At 39.0% G+C, this 17644-nt stretch overlaps 1 protein-coding gene across 2 annotated transcripts in view; it reads left to right on the plus strand.

Moving 5' to 3' along the window:
- Positions 1–17644, plus strand: part of PSIP1 (PC4 and SRSF1 interacting protein 1) — a 37892-nt gene that overhangs the window by 3476 nt on the left and 16772 nt on the right. Inside the window, exons 1-8 of one of the 2 annotated variants that reach the window (XM_053932313.1) lie at positions 37–87; positions 565–768; positions 1723–1799; positions 5306–5444; positions 11661–11777; positions 14848–14955; positions 15765–15827; positions 16733–16832. In XM_053932313.1, coding sequence (XP_053788288.1) covers positions 697–768; positions 1723–1799; positions 5306–5444; positions 11661–11777; positions 14848–14955; positions 15765–15827; positions 16733–16832 — 676 coding nt within the window. In that variant the 5' untranslated portion in view covers positions 37–87; positions 565–696. Of the gene's footprint in view, positions 1–36; positions 88–564; positions 769–1722; positions 1800–5305; positions 5445–11660; positions 11778–14847; positions 14956–15764; positions 15828–16732; positions 16833–17644 lie in introns of those variants that run through there. The other variant, XM_053932314.1, reaches the window with a different exon arrangement.

Genomic DNA, 17644 nt, shown 5'->3' on the forward strand with positions numbered 1-17644 from the left:
GGCGTGCCCGGTGGTACCGACCCGCTGGCGGGAGGAGGCGGCGCGGCCGTGTTTCCCGCGGCGGGCGGCGGGCCGGACGCCAGCACGGTTGGTAGCGGCGAGCAGCACCGCCGCTGGTGAAGCGGCAGGCGGGCGGGCTGGGGAGAGCGAGCGAGCGAGAGAAGGGGGGGGTCAGGGGGTACAGGGAGGGGGAGAGGGAGAGGGAGAGGGAGAGAGAGAGAGAGAGATGGATAGGTGAGAGGAGGGCGGGTGGAGTTTCTTTTCCGCGCGCCCCCTCCCTCCCCCCTTCTGCCCCCCTGCAGCGATCTCGCGCCATCGTGCCCGCGTGCGCGAGGGGGCGAGTGACCACTGGGGACGGGGGAGATGGGGACAAGGTGGCGGATGGCTGTCCTGGCCAGGGCGGCCTGGCCCTGCCCGCGGGCGGGCGCTGACGCTGCGAAGTGCCCAGGGGGTCTCTTTGCAGGGGTGAAGGGCGGGCACGGCCCAGCGCGCCCCAGCCAGGGGCCGCCCGCCCTTGCTGACGTGCCTTCTTGTGTTGCCTTTCTCTGCTCTCTCTCGCCCCAGTGTGTTTATCCCGGCGGCGAGTGGTACCTCGTGTGGCTGGCAGTGCCTCGGTGGTTGCTGGAGGCGCAGAGCCTTTCCTTCTCTGAGCCCGGCTCGTGTGGCGGCAACAGGGCGTTACGTCGGTGAGAAAACATGAGCCGAGATTTCAAACCCGGAGACTTGATCTTCGCCAAGATGAAAGGTTACCCCCATTGGCCGGCAAGGGTAAGGCTCCCCCTTCTCCCCCTGCCTCGTTCTCTGCGGGGTGCGCTCACACACTTGTGCTGAGCAGCACCTTCAGCTCCGCCTCCTGTGAGGGAGGACGCGGCTGGGCTCCCAGGGGTAGAAGCAGCTTTGCAGTGAAATTGCAGATCCGTACCGTAAAAAGTAGCCCTCTCAAGTAGTCATTAGTTGTCCTGATTTGTGTAACGCGGCATTACCGAATGAAGACTGCTGTATGGTAGCCTGGTACTGGAGCATGTGCAGGCCCTTGGAGCTGTTCAATAATGGTGTCCCCAAATAAATGCTCTTGGCAAAAGAAAAACACGAATTTATGGCAAGATTACTCCTAAGTGGGCTATGTCTACTGTACTTCCTGTTAAATAGGCTACCTGTATGTGGTAACTTGTCCAGTCCTTGTTTGTATTCTCTGTGCTCCAGTGGAAAAGGCATGCCAAGTTCTGGGACTGCTGTAGGTCATTCGTTAGATGTGGGAATGGAGGTAAGAACGTATTTAGCTAAGATTCTGACTTAGAAATTGGGGTTCTTCTAAAGTTTATTGCCCTTTTGGTAGTACTTCACATTTGGGCTTCCACAAGTTAACTGATCAGCATAAGGGTAGGAAGTCTTCCTGTTGCTTTTCCTTAAGGATGGCAGTATATGGATGAAATTGAATTATGCCTTTTACCTGTAACACATCGTAATCTCTCCTTTTAAGAGAAGTGGTCATGTGAAAAGTATCTCTGTAAGCTGCAAGTAATGTCATTTTCTATTGTTGCTAATACTGATTTTGATTCTGCTATATTTTTTTACCTACTGTTAAAAAGATATCTAAGTTCCTGCTTTACTTTTCTGTAGCTTTTTTTATTCCCATTTTAGTAATTAATTTTTACATATTTCCCCCTAAACTGTTCTTGACTCTTACTTGATTTGAATTATAATAGGCTGTGTTTTTCTTAGGTGGATGAAGTTCCTGATGGAGCAGTAAAACCGCCTATGAATAAAATGCCCATTTTCTTCTTTGGCACCCATGAGACGTAAGTCCTTTATATTTGAGGGCTGTATTTTTTTTCATTTTAAAATGCTGTGACAAAAAGTTTTCTCTGACTGTAGTGTATTTTGAGCTATTGTATGTATTAGCACGTCTTCCTAAATTGATCTGTTTTGCCAATACATGGTTATGTAACATTTACTTAAGCTCTTCAAGTAACCATAACATGTATGCTTTGCTTATCAGAAAAAAAATTCTGATGAGCACAGTGGTGTGGCTGATGGGTTTTTCTTTTTAGCTGTAATGAGTTTAATTATAGTCCTGTATATCATCAAAATTCTCAATACTATATTCTCAAAGAAAATGAAATAGGCAAAATTTGAGAAATGGACAGATAATAATTTACTGGAGTTGTTTGTATTGTTTGGTTTATTTTTTTTTTCTGACAAGGTTTTGGGTTTTGGCTGGTATTATGTTTATGAGATCTGGAGAGAGATAAGGAAGTACAGTTAGCTTCATACCTATCAACCTGCAAAATACTGATCTTTGGGTACTTTGAGCAGTGTTTTGTGGTGGTGATATAGTACTTGCTTTGAGAGACTGTATGTCTTCCACTGCTGAATTTAATAGAAAAAAATCTGGGGTTTATGCAGTTATGTGTTTTTGAAAATTTTAGCATGACTGGTTGGGTTACTGTAGATTGCAGGCATCATCAGATTTGGTGCTCCATTTTTTGTTTGAATTGCTAAAAGAAACCCAAGCTATTTAAACATGTATTGATGTGCTTTTAGTTCTTCTGTTTTTCTTAAAAAAACGGCAGATTGAAGATCTGCACAAAAGTTGTCCATTTCTCACATTTTGTGGAAGGATCTTGCTATTTTTCATCTTATTAAAAGTATTGAAGTTGCTTTAATCTGGTACTTTGTATCCATCTTTAGCAAGTAAGTATCTTGCTAAGAAGATAGGTGTCCTGTTGAGTTAAAGACTAAGCATCCCCTACTGTTGGCATTACTTGCTATTACTTTTCTTAAAAAGATATTTCTGTGATGAAAAAGATAGCTATATGCTTGGCCCATGTAATTTTTTTTAACTTACCTCATGTTTCAATAAATCTTTCAATGACAGTTTTTTTTGTTTGATTGGAATTTTTGTGTGTGTAATTTTGCGGGTAAAGAAGTGTTCCTGGAATTCAGTTCAAGGTTTGTCTTGTCCATTGTTTGAATTACCATTTAAAATGTGTTAGGTTAACTTTTTTTTTTTTAATTTTTAACACAACCAAACTTTTTCTTTGGCAACTGCAACACAATACTACTTTGGTTCTGTTGTTGGTGAAGTGTGTGTCATTCTGGATTGCAGTGGAGTTTTGTGTAGTTGTAAATAAGTTTGGGAATGCAGGTTGAATGTAAAGAAGACAGAAATAACTCCTCATCTAAAGCTTTAAAAATATCTGTGCAAGTTTTGAGAAGCTTTATGTCCAACTTCAGATTCAGCTTAGGGCTCTTAAGAGATGTTTGAGTTTGAAAGGTTGGGTAAATCGGGGCTTTTTTTTTCTAGTTTGTGTGAGTAATTTGAAATGTTTGTTCCTCACTCTGGTGTAGTTACTAAATAAAGTTTTTCTTTGATCTGGTTTTTGTTAGGCTCTAGGTTCCAGGTTGCTACATTTCAGAAATCCATAGAACACCAGAGAAACGTTTTGCCTCTGTTTCACACACGTTGCAATGTATGGTGTTCCATGACTCAGCTGTCTCCTGGTGTTTGTTAAGCATGTTGCTTATATTAAGATCTGTAGATTGATAATAGGTGAAACTTTTATAATTCTTGGTCTCACTTACTCCTTACAGCAGATACCTATAAATTACAATAGGAAGGAACTGATCAGGTGACAAAGGAGACTGATGTTCCATGGGGTGTCATTTTGTTTAGGTTTTTAGTTATAAGTAGTGACTTCATTGATCCATCAGGAATTATGTAGAGTTAACAATTTCTTGTACTTTTTTCATGGGAATTAAAGTAAATTTGGTAAACTTGTTTTGTGCTGTGCTTCTCACAGTTAAGACTTGCACATTGTGCAAAGTTAGATACTCTACCCTCAGCATTTTAGTAGGCTGAATATGAATAGTCTATCTTACTGTAAGTAGTGGCAACTCTGAAAACTCATATAATCAGTTTTTTGTGCTAAAAAGTCCTGTATAAAGGATGACAGGATTTCAGGCTGCATGGATGGTTACGGCAGGAAAAATGAACCATGGGGGAAAAGGAAAGCAAGACTGGTTTGGGAATAATTCTTACTAGACTTTCAGAAATAATATAATTGAGTTTGTGAAATTACTGTAAGTTGTAACCTATACTACGCAGTTTTTTGTTTCCTCTTAAGTTTTGTAAAAAAACTCAACAGAATGTGTTTCTGTCTAGGGAGAATAATAAGTAATAAAATGAATACTATTCCAATAAACACTTTATTTGGATATATTGTGGCAGTAGATCATATCAGTACAAATTTTGTTTGGTCACAGACAAAATAGGTCACCCTGAACTCTAGTTTCTGGACTTTCTCTTTTCATTCAATTTTTCTTGTTCCTTTTTCTTTATTGGTACATGAGGAATAAACTGCAGCAGCCTAGTGAATTTCATAAACTTTTCACAGTAGTTGTTCTCAGGTGTTTTTCAATGCCTGACAATATGGGCAAAGGCTTAGAGACTGGAAAAATGCTTACTTTTAGAGAATAGGGAAGAAGAGAGGCAAATTTTTTCCTATTTTTGTCTCTCCTAGTTGTTCTGTCTGCCTCCCCATCTTTTTTGTCTGGGTAAATAAGCTTGACAGGTGCGGGTTACCCACACTGGCTGAATCCTCTCTAACCATCTCTTGCCAAGACGTGGGTGATTTGCAGTCTCAGCTGACAATGGCTTACTTACTACTTTGTGCACGTAGATGAGTGTTTACAGCTGGAGTAGAAAATGCTTAAGCTTTTAATGAAGGTTTTTTCTTTTTTCTCTTCTCCTTTTATTGGGGTGTAAGTCTGAAGTAGCTGCTTTTGTTTTTAAAGATAATGAAGGAAGTAGTGGCGTGGAACTTGGAAGTATCTGTTTAACTTAACTATGAGCTGCTGGTACTCATGGTAAGGAAGTGTCTGCAACTTTCAAATAGTTGGATGTAACATAATTGCAATTGACACAATGTCTAGGCATGGATTGGAACTGAGAATGTACTACCAAAGAGTACATTTTTCCGTTAGCAGCAGGTAGATCGGTACAGTGAAATCCTAACTTCAAAAGGCCATGAAGGTAGAACAGAAATGAAATAGTCTTTGATGCTCTTCAGCATAAGCCATAATATTGGTTCTCAGTATTCCCTTCCCTCAGTAAGGAGGGAAGTCTCTAGTGGCGGTAGTAATGGAGACCTTGGGGTGTTCCAGCCAAAGTTTAGAAAACTAAGGACTCTAACAGAATAGTTGTTATAGTACTAATGACTTTAATATTTAATAACACTTGGTGCTTACTTCTTTGAAAAGACAAACCAATTAAAATGTGAATTTTGTTTTTTCTTTCCTTAAGGGCATTTTTGGGGCCAAAGGACATATTCCCTTATTCAGAAAATAAAGATAAATACGGCAAACCAAACAAAAGAAAGGGTTTTAATGAAGGCTTGTGGGAAATTGACAATAATCCCAAAGTGAAATTCTCTCATCAGCAGGTAAGCTATGCAGACTCTAAAAATCTTTGTTGCTTTGTGTGTGGGGGAGGAGGGGAAATGCAGTAAATGTTTTCCTGACACAGAGTAATGACTAATTGCTGCTGTTTGACTGCAAGTTAGACAAAATTTAGTATATTCTGAATACTGTTTGTTTTTGGTGTCTAGTATCAATAGCATAAGAAGAAATGGGGATTGTTTAACTGGAGATATATTCCTGAAATACCTTTGTAATTGTGTGACTGTGCTTGAAAAATGGTAGGTTTTTTGGAGTCTCAGTCACTCTGCCCTGTGTATTCTAAAACCAAATACCTATGTCCACAAGAATCCTTGTAAGATTTCAGTACATGCTCTCCTAGTGTGCAGTATTTTAATTCTAGCAGTTGGAAGCAATGTGATGTTTGCCTTTTAGCCCCTGCCACATGACTTAATTTTTGTCCATCAGTAGTTCCTCATTTCTTGCCCATTTATAAGACTTCCAAGCTTAAACCAGAGCTATGCAATGCAACCCATAAAAGGACCCAAATTTAATATGAAGACAAATTCTCATGCTCATTTTGTCTTTGCTTGCTCTGGACATTCTGTAAGCTTTTAGATTTTTTGCTATGTAAACTGAATATATACTGACCTTGGCTCCATTGGGTCTTCTAGACAATGCTGCAATAATAACAAAAATAATTGCTGCCTTCTGTTTTTATTTGCTGTTTTTGCACAACATGCCAGGTTACCATTTCAGCACCAATTAATTCCTGTTTCATAAGATACACACATTACTGTGTTTTCAGTTTGAAGAATGTGGATAAAGACTTAAGGAGTTTCTGAAGTGTTGTCAGGACATCATGTATTCCAGCTATACACTTTCTCCTTTGGGATATGGAGAGATGCTAATTTCCACATCACAGTGGGAAGGATTGTAGTAATAAGAGACAGATATTCTATGTGCTACTTAAGATAAACCTTTTCACTGTCCTTATTGTAGCAATTGAAAAGAGATGCTCTGTGGATGCCCGAGGCAATTGTGAACTATACCAGTTATTCTAACTAAGTTAATCTGGATATAAATAATCAACAGTAAAAATTTTGTCTAATATTTTGTTTCACTGCAGAAATCAGTCACTTCAGTTAAGCAGTGCTTTCAGTAGCATCTGAGACATTCGTAGATACATCTCCAATTGGGAAAAGACACAAAACATATTGCTGAGAGATAGGTGCAGACTGTTTTCTTAGTGTAACAGCTTTTCTGCAAGATAGTCCTTTCACATTTTCAGTTCCATTCAGGTTCTTCAGCTTCAGTGGCAGCACTTTTCACACTATCTTTCATGGTCAAGTTCTGTCTAGAGCCATTGGGTTGTTCTTTGCAGTTTTTTCCCCTATTTCTTTACTGCAAAGAAAGGAAAAGGTTTTTTTCCCACAGGTCATATTTAAGTCCTGTTCCTCCAAGTGAGCCGCAAAATTACTGGAAGAAGAAACTTTGCTTAGTAGGGGTGTTTTAACTGGAGTCCTGCATCCAGTTCTGGGCTACTCAGTACAAACTGGGGAGCATACTGGACAGAGACCCATGGAAGGCTATGAATATGATGGACTGGAGCATTTCTGTTGTGAGGACAGACTCAGACAGCTGGGACTGCTCAGCCCTGGTGAACTTATGTGGAATGTCCTCAATTTATACAAATATGTGAAGCAAGGGTACAAAGAGACTGGGTCAGACCCTTTTTAGGGGTTTCCAGTGACAGGACCAGAGGCAAAGAGCACAAACTGAAACACGGGAGGCTCCCTTTGAATAAAAGGGAGCTTTTTTTTCCCTGTGAGGGTCATTGAGCACTGCTACAGGTTGCTTGGTGAGATTGTGGAGTCTCCATTCTTGGAGATACCTAGAAATCATCTGGACATGATCCTGGTCAGCCCAGCTGTAGGTTTCCCTGCTTGACCAGGAGGGTTGGATCAGTTTGAATTACAGAAAAAATGAAGTTAAGCAACAGATTAATGCAAATTTGCTTCTAAATTTGTCCTTCAACTGTAAAATGGTTTCCTTTTGATAGTCTTCTACTAGGCATTATTAAAAGCAAGTTTTACTTGAATCAAATCAAGCCCTTTAGCCAGGGCCTTTTGCTTTTACTTGTACCTGGTCCTTGTTGGTGCTAATAGAGTACATCTGCAAAAGGCTTTATAAAAGGCTTTATTTAACAGCTAAGGTTTTGTTTTTTTTTTTTGAGGAGTAGGACTTTTGGTTATTTTAGTCAGGGAAAGAATGTTTAAGTATGTAATGTCCTGATTTCCCTTGGAATAAAGTTAGTTTTCTTCTTAGTTGCTGATGCAGTGCTATGTTTTTTTGTGTTTAGTATGAAAATCTTGTTAATAATAATACTTTAGTTTTTACTAAGTAGTATTTTCCTTGGTTAAGACTAAACCCTATTTGGCAACAACTAAAAAATCTGTGAGTTTTGCTCGTACTAAATCCAAACCACAGCACTGTACCAGCTATGAAGAAGAGAATTACCTCTATCTCAGCTGAATCTGGGACTACTGGGAGTTTATGGGGAAGCTGGAAATTGTTTTAAGGGTGGCAGAGTGCCTGAAATCAGCTTCTGAGGTTCCACCATCTTTGCCAAAAAAGGGTATGGTATAGGCAACAAAACATTCAATTTGGTGCAGTTTAATCAGTTGACATACACTTTTTGTTATTTGTTCTTTTAACAAGAAACAAGGACAAAAAAAAAATACATGAGAAACATGCTTCCTTACAGCCACCTCTGCTCTAGCTTTGTTGGTCCCCAGTGTCCTCTCTGGACATTTCAGTGTGTCCCCTGGGTAAGACAGTGGTGGTATAGGAGACAGTCAGCTGTGAAGTGGTTACTTTGTTTTTGCTATTCCTTGTTTCTTACTCAGCAGGTGCAGTGTGGTCTTTTCCATGGCCTGCAGCCCTACCCTAACGTGTACCTTCTGTCTCCCCTCTACCAGTGTATGGCATTAAGGGAGCTTCCATGTCTGACCATCCAGGAGTCATTATGACAGTCACGCTCACAACCACCTGAGCAGAGGCTGATGCCCTTTGCAGCAGACAAGTTCCAGTGATCCCGCTGGGTGCCCTTTTGGCTCCCCGCACACACCACACTCACACAGCAGACAAGGTTTCCTTTCTAGCTGGACCCTGAGTTTCATTTAGCAGTCTCAGACAGCTGGGTCCGTAAAATAATTTAATTGCAATGCAACCACAGAATAACAGCTTGATCTGGGTGCTTCCTGGGTGGGGGCCTGCACAAAGGAAGCCTTGGACGTTTATACCCTCACAGGCTAAGCTTGGAAACTGTTGGGTGTTCCAGTTGATTCCTTGTCTCCTGATGTCTCTGAGTTTGCGCTCACCTGGCTGGCTACTGTGCCTCTCATATGCAAAGTTCAAGATCTCTTGCCTCCAGCTTCTGCTGTTCACAGCTCAGTCTGCAATGACATGAACTACTTTCACTAAATGTACTCCTCAGCATAAGGCAACTTCTCTGGGCTGGAGCTTGGCTTGGGCAATGGCTTATGTGTTTCTTCTTTCAGTGTCCCTCCTTGACTCTGGCATCTCTTTTGCCTCAGAACCCCACGTGCCCTGTGCAGGCATCTTGTTCTGTGCATGACTCTCACTATTGGATGTGAAAGTAAGCACACAAACGCCTGGCAAGTTCAAAGGCCAAAAAAAGAGAGCATTTTATTCGAGCATCTGATATTTATAGAATTCCAGAGGTGACTGTGGATTGGAGGATGGAATTACCACCTCTCCAGCCACACTGGTCAAACCAACAGTCCATCAATTCTCTCCTCCCACAAAGAAGAATGCAAAACAATCATTATTTACAAGAACAGTGCATGAGAACTCCAGTAGAAATATGTAAACAGATCAGAAGGCTGAAGAAGTTTTATGAGAACTTTAAGACTTTCAAAAAAAACTATAAAAGAAAACTTAAAACTTTTAAAAATCAGGGCAACACATGACCATCCTTCCATCCCCACGTCCCCTTCTCCCATTGCTATTTGGGTGAAGGCATCATCTGTTCCCAGGTGAGGTGGGTTGTTGAAATGGGTCAGTTCATCCCTTGCCAGCCAATTGTGATCAGCTCAGGCAGTGATGGACTTGGTTCCACACATGTCACTGGCACCTGCCCTCAAGCATGAGGGATGAGCGTAGTCAGTAAGTGATGTTGAAAGGGAAGGCAAGTAGTTGCTTATGAAAACTGAGAGTAAAGTAAATGTAGATTCTGATGAGTAAATAAATGCACCATTTTCCCAACAATATCTTTAAATGGAATAATGGATTATGGCCTGCTAATATGTTGCACTACTCAGCGCATAGGTGAATGGACACATTTCTTTAGCTGTAGTCTTGGTTGTGACTGTATCTTAGGATATTCCTTGATCTCCATGTTTTATGTACATACAACTCTTTGATTTTAAAGATTCTTAGATCTAAGTTACATGCTTAAAAACACAATTAGCAGGGAAGACGGTTCAGGAGTCAGAGCTTAAAAATTTAGGATGAATAGGAAATTTTGTGTTGGGGCATGCAGCAAGTATGGTCAGAGGGAAGTGGGTGATCGTGTGAAGGTTTAGGTAAAGTTGAGCTTTTAATCTGGATACAATATGATATCAAAGGGGCAGACTTGTCAGCTCTTAGTATAGAGGAACTCACTTGGAATTTTTTCCTGTTTTTTGTTTTTTTGCTGGACATATGTCCCAGTATGGTTGCGTGCCCTAAGTCATCCACTACGCTAACATGGAAGTGGGGAAATTCAAATATGCCAGGAGCGAGATTAAGTGACAAAAGGGGTCAAATGACAGTGATCAAAACCGTAATTAAGTTTTATTCACTGTCAAAGAAGTGAGCAAGGAAGAAAATAGAAAAGTAGGGAAAAGCAAAGAATTACAAAAAGTGAGAAAGGGAGTCACCACCAGCAATCTGTGGCATCCTGTGAAGATCCTTCTTTCCTCTGTTGGTGGGTAGAGCTCTGTTGGGACCTTCCACCCACTCGCTTCTATCTTGGCTGAGCGCTGGTTTGTGGCATGGCTCAGCAGTTTCACTGCAGTGGGGGCCATGACAATGGCACATTGTCCTAGGGTGACTTTATCATGCTGAATTGTATACCCATTCATCTGTTTAACACAGAAATAAATTTTGCACCTTTAGGACTGGTTCTGAGAGTGAAGAGGGGGGGAATTTTGCCTTAAACAAGCACACACATGCATCAAGGTTCATCACATTCCTGGGATACACCTTGTCCCTCGCGGTGGCGCTGCAATGGATGGTCACGGCCAGTTGCTGCACCACATCTTCAGCTGCAGGGTGTTCTGGCACCTTGGTGTTGTTGTTTGCACTGTCGGCAGCTTAGGCTTGAGAAGCTGCAATCTGCTTCTGCTTTTTAAATGCCACTATTCGCTCTGATGGACCCAAGCAGTGGCAAAATGGGTTGTTTGCTAGGAGTTCACCACTGCATTTTTTTATCTTAGTAAGGCCTTCTGAGAGCTGTACTTCCTGTTTCATTGCCAGAACTGGAATGTTCTAAGAGCAGTATAGATACTTTGCAGATGTTGCTTGTAACTGCTAGTAAGGGAAATGGAGGGCAGAAAGGAGATTATAGATTGGGCTTAAAGCCAAACCCACTTCCCTGGGCTGGGGGGGGACGGGAAAGTCAGGGGAGTTCCGCCAGCTTTATTTGAAGTAGCTAGTATATGAGGAGGAGAAAGCCATACACAATGTAATGGAAGAAAAAAGTGTAATTTAGACATTATCTCCTCTGTTACTATGGTTTTAAGTGTTAATTCATTAATTATCTTACTGTAATCCTTTTTCTGCTTATATTTTCAGGAACAAGAATTTATAACATATTTTAAAATACACTTCTTTATAGTAGCATCAAAAGTTATATTTGAACCAAACCTTTTTTTATTTTTTTATCTCTCAGGTATGTTAGGATATGTTATATTATGCATAAGAAAATACTTACATTGCAGTATAGTAATGTGAAAATGAGTGGTTACAGCATTAGAGTTTAAAAGTTTAATAAGTAAGTTACAGATTAAATTGAAAACAATGGAAATTAATGAAATATGACATATTTAATATTCTTTTCCATCTAGTAAGGGGTTCCTTAACATGATGCTTTCTTAAGTAATGTATGTGGGAGAATACACTTCAGGTGAGGAGGGGATTTAGATCCCATTTTTGATGGTTTTTTTTTATTGAAGCCCCATCCAGCCATTAACACTCCTATCAATGACACTGTTGAAGAAAGCAGTCAGGAGCCTGCTGAGGGGAGTGAAGAAAAAGCAGGAGCCAAACGAAAAAAGTGTTCTGTCCCAAAAGTAAGTAATTGAATTTCTGCTTTGTTCTGCCAGAAATATTTTCAAGTCAAAACTATATTGCTACGTCTTTACTTAAATACTTCAAACTAACATCTGTTTAATCTTGTAACTTGCCTGTGTTTGCTTCTCTTCAGATATACTTACAGTATTACTTGTCCTTCTGTTTCCTTTTACAGTCCTCTGTATGTTTTTTGAAAATTAATTTATTGTATTTCTCTATCACAATACAAACTAAATTCATACAGTACTTCCTAGGCAGGAGAAGTTGGAAATTATAATTATGATCAAGAATTAGGTTAACTTCTCCCCTTCTGTTTTTGAAGACTTTTTCATATTATAGACAGGTATGACTCACTTTCAATTGTGTCATTTATATTGAAAAACAGAACAGAGCATTAGAGTCTGTCATGGGTGAAAGGGTACTTAAGTATCTTTGCCAGAAAAGGTTTATAAGAATCAGCTTTAATTAGACCATACCCTTAATGAACTACTTAGGATATAGAGAATCTCACAGCTGTATCAATTCAGCTGTTAAGCCAGGAATCAGTATTTAGTAGTTTACACAGAGTTTAGCCTCTTTGCTATGTAAATGTGTGCATACCTTAGTAACCTTCCAAAATGAATTTATTATCAGTCTTAAAAATCTTGGTTTCAATTTGCTGGTGCAGTACATAGTTTATACTGTAATAGGTAAAGCTTCCTAGCTTACTGTATATTAAATGATTCAGTAGTACACTACTTTAAACTGTTCTCTATTCTTGAATGCTTTGTTCATATGGGGATATTTCTCATATGGCATGGGAGAGATACTGTGTGTTGTCAACTCTTCTCCATGGTTTTAAGAATAGAATTCTAAAATGACAAAAATTGTCATGCAGGTGGGATTGACATTTATGGTATCTCATTTATTTGTAACTCATTTCTGGAAATTACTACTCAACATGATGAACAGTGCCCTTAAATTAAATGTCAGACTAATTTGAATAGATTTGCCTTTACTCTTGACCTTTGTTTCCATTTTGATTATTTGCCAAGATTTAATGTAGTTTTTCTGTAGGTATTGCTGGCTGTTTTTCAGTACTGATTCACTATTGCAACTGCAGAATTTGCAATGTGTCAGATACAAATAGGACTAGTGTCCAGTAGCTGTAATAGCTTGATTATTCAAGGGTAAAAAAGTTCTTTGATTGGAGGGAAAAAAAAAAAATCAGTCTACTGGTTGTATACTGATGATGTTGAGAATGTTTTCGGTGAGTTGGAGCCTGCAGAATTATTGATGGATTATTTGTCCCGACTTCTTACTGAGTAGAGTTCCTTATTTCAGTACTTGCAAGTGTGGAATGTGAGGGTGATTTGGGTTCTATTTGCTATACCTTAGCAGTGCTTTGAAACACTTAATTTCCTGACAATGTTAGCAAACCAGTGCTGCTCTTGCTTATGCATGCTGCTTATAAAAGCATTTGTTCTTAGCATTGCTACTGTGAGGGGGAAACTTTTAAACTGGGCTGATTGAGTAATCAGTTTGCTTCACTCTGAATTTATGCCTCAAGCAGCATGTGCTAGTGGAGATGCCAATAACTTAAGCTCCATGTTTCTCATCAAAAGTACTTCTAGGCTGTTCAATGCTGGTACAGTGTAAGAGAAACAGGGAGATGTAGAGCCATTCAACCATAAAGATGGAATGGAAGATCCTGACTGGGTCCTTTTGTATAGATTTGCCTAATTAATCACCTTAAGGCAAAATACAGAGCAAATTTTTTTTTTTTATATCCTATATATAGTAATGTAGTTATAACATTCAATTAATCAGTCCTTGTCCAATATTTTCCTTTGGATTTAGTGAATCAATATTTCTTCTGTCTTAGAATTGTACTCTGTAAAAAAACTCAGTGATGTTACATGTGTTCATGTAATTAGAAATACTGTGTAATAGTTGCTTTGTTTAATGTTGAAATTTTAAAACCTAGCTACTTAAAAATGGAATTTTAAATAAGGTCCTTGAAAGTGGGACAAGCCAGTAGTATTCAAATTGGGACAACTGATAATCTAAAAGACATGCAGATATGTAGGCTGCAAGGGAATGTTGATTATTTTCAAGTAAATAATTACAAACACTTGATTTTTCAAGTTCTAACTGCTTTCCCAAAACCAAAAGTAGTATTTTAAACATTAAAAAAAAAAAAACACAACAAAACAAGAAAAAGTGCCTAAATTACAATCTCACAAATGATAAAAAAACTTACTTGTGGTTTGTTTACAATTTGGCCTGGTTGCAGGTAGGATAGGGTTTGTTTTCTTCTTAGTAGCTGGTGCAGTGCTGTGTTTAGGATTTAGTATGACAAAAATGTTGGTAATACACTGATGTTTCAGCTTTTGCCAAGTAGTGTTTACCCTAAACCAAGGACTTTTCAGTTTCCCATGCTCTGTCAGTGAGCAGGTGCACAAGAACCGGTGAGGAAGCACAGCCACAACAGGCATCCTTAACTGGCTGAAGGGTTATTCTCACAGAATCACAGAATGGGTCAGGCCAGAAGGAACCTAGTCTAGCTCACCTTTCTGCTCAAGCAGAGTTATCCCAGAGGACATTGGACAGGATTGTGTCCAGATTGTTCTTGAATATCTCCAGGGTGGAAGTCTCTACAACCTCTCGGAGCAATCTTTTGCAGTGCTTGGTCATTGCACAGTAAAGAAGTTCTTCCTTATGTTGAGGTGGAACTTCTGTGCATCAGTTTGTGCCCATTGCCTTTTTTGCTGTCGCTTGGCACTGCCAAACAGAGCCTGGATCCATCCTCTTGGCATCCTCTCTCCAGACACTTCTACACATTGATGAAGTCTCCTCTTAGTAATCTCTTTTCGAGCTCCCTTGACCCTTTCCAGCTCCCTTGACCCTTCCTCATAAGAGGAAGTAGTCCAGTACAATTTGACTTTTAATGGGCACCTAAGAAATTAGTATAACTACAGATTTAAACTACTTTAGGGGAAGAGCAGGCTGATGGCAATTAGCATGTTCTCTTTTCACTATAAAATACTTTCTAATGCATTTTTTATCCTCTGTTGACTTGCTTTGCAGTTATCCCCTAAAGGGGATAATAACTTGCCTACAGAAGCTGAAGCAGAAGAAAAAGAGATGGATACTTCAAAGGAAGATGATCTACCTTCTGACAAAACCAGTAAAGAAGTATGTGAGAGCTTTTTTGTGTATCACAGGGAACATGATAATATTATGTCTATTGCTGTAGATCTATTACTGAGTAATAAGACACTACAATTATTACTACTGTGACAGTTTCAGGAGCTGTTTATGTAAAACTTTCTTTGTGTTCAGACACATTTATACCTTTCACTGAAGATCCCAGAAACTGAAGTTTTCATCAGAGAAGAAACTTCTAGTCTGATTTGTTTTTAAGTTCAATTAAAATAGTTGGAAGACTGTATTTTATCGCTTACACTTACTATATTGCAAATAAATATCTTTTGAAGACTAGGTAGAGTCCAGACAGGCTAAAGCATCACTACACAGCATCTTTATTTAGAACAGAATATTATTTAGTACTTAAATTATTTTTTATCTCTCAGGAATATATCCTAGGTATCAGATAATCAGAGAATCATAGAATGGTTTGGGCTGGAACAGACCTTAAGCATTACCTAGTTCCAACCACCTTCTCATTGACAGGTATACCTTTTGCTAGACCAGGTTGCTCAAAACCCCATCCACATGTGCCTTGAACACTGCCAGGGATGGGGCAGACACAACCTCTGCAGGCAACTTGTTCCAGTGCCTCACCACCCTTACAGTAAAGAATTTCTTCCTAATGTCTAATAATTTTATATTTTAATAATTTAAAAGCATGTAGTCTCTTTATGTACATTACAAGATTCTTGTCTAAATTGTGTGCTACAGGCTTCAGGTGGGTAAAAAAGTAGAATAAATGAAATATATCTTAGTTTTATTAAGATTCTTAGGAACATTTTTAATCTTCACAGGATGTGGTGAAAACAAATGATGCTTCTATTCCTAAAGTTGCTAGAAGAGGAAGAAAAAGAAAGGTAACAATATGCTTAATTAATTCACATTACTGGAATTTTTTTGATGTGATAATACTGGGTGTTATTTCCTTTAATGACAGATTATACATAAATTAAGTGTTTGACACTACTCTCCCTTTTCAAGTGTCTGAAAGATTTGGAGGAACGAAAGTTTTCCCGGAGTGTTTTACATATATTTTTTAACTTGATGTGGAATATGGAGTCCCTATCTTTCCCAAACAGCTCATTACAAATAGGAAAAAATAAGACATAAACTGTTGTTAAACTGCTAATAAAATAGCCTGCGTTGAAGCTCTGAAAAATTTATTTTAACATCTTCATCACATTGAACTAACACCTGAAATACTCCCCTTTTTCACAAATTTGTGATTTTTATGGTCTCTACAACCTGGGAGAATACAGAGTTACTTTGAAAAAGACAGTTCCAGCTGCTTGCTCAGCATACACTAACCTTAATGTTCTTGTGGTCACACAAGCCAGCCAGATCAGGGCACTGACCCAACTAAAAACTAGTATTAAGTAGGGCAGATCTTAATTTTGTCTTTGAAACCTTACGAAGGTACAGTTACAGCTGACAGCAGGGATGAGGGATGAGTATGAAGGTATTTTGACCTTAGTATGTTTGTCATAGAAAAGTAGCATGCTGTATCTGTACTCTAGTCGTCCTTTATCCTGGACACTAAGCTCTTGACTATTTTCTCCATTTGGAATTGGAGAGGGCAGAACTTATGTATTATGAGGGTAATACTTATGTATAACCTGTTACTAAGTTCAGATACTTTTTTGTGTGTACAAGCTATCGCATAATAACATATTTCCAGAATTTAAATATGTTTGTTTGAGAAAGGAATTGAGATACTGGTGCCATGTGTTTTTACACCTTTGAAATTTATTCTTTAAATTAGTCTGAAAAACAAGCTGAAGCTGAGGAAGCAGCAGCAGGGGCAGCAACAACTACTGGGCCAGTGTCTCCAAAAGTAAGCCCCAAAAGAGGAAGACCAGCAGGTAACTTTGGAAGAATGATTTAATTTCTTTCACCACAGAAATATTTTAGTATAACTAGTCAGGGAGTTACCACCTTCCTCTGAAGTACTACAGAGTATTTTTGAATGCTTAAGGCAGATTTTACTAATAGATTGTAGTGAGAAAACATCTCAAATTGGTGAGTTTAGGACATGAATGGATTTAAATTGTTAGTATTAATGTTTAGTCTTCTAAATTAAAGATTGGTTTATAAGTATTATCTTTTAGAATAGGTCAGTCTTCTTTGTGCAGTCTTCTTTCTTTAGATATATGATAGGAGTTCTCTGCAGGTTTGCTGCATAAAGGTTTGTATTCCTTAAAGGTCTATAAAATACTACAGTAGAGTTAGATGATCTCACACATATAAAACACAAAGATGAGAACTGGCGGGACAAGGAGCCTGTAGGTGGAGTTCAGAGGACAAGAAAAAGAAAATAAGAGCTGAAGAGACTTCTTCGAAAAGATGTTTAAGAGAGTATGTGTTGATTAATAGGCAAATAAAAAGAAAATCTAACTGATTTTTTGGAAATGTTTTGTTAGAGTCATTTGGTGATAATTCTCTAGTGCCTGTTTCTTTCAGAATAGCAATGATCTATTGTCACTTTAATGGTAAGCTTGCAGATATTCTTGGTCACTAATTACTGTTTTGGAAGACAGTTCTTGCAGCAGTTAAGTACATTGTATGAGCACCTAGTCAGGGAAACAAATATTTTATAGTCCTCTCTATCTGCTGACAATACAAAAACAGTGGGACTACAATTAAATAGATTTAAGTACTTTTGCCATGGAAGCTG

The sequence above is a fragment of the Vidua chalybeata genome, chromosome Z (genome assembly GCF_026979565.1).
Source record: "Vidua chalybeata isolate OUT-0048 chromosome Z, bVidCha1 merged haplotype, whole genome shotgun sequence".
In the NCBI taxonomy this organism is placed as follows: Eukaryota; Metazoa; Chordata; class Aves; order Passeriformes; family Viduidae; genus Vidua; species Vidua chalybeata.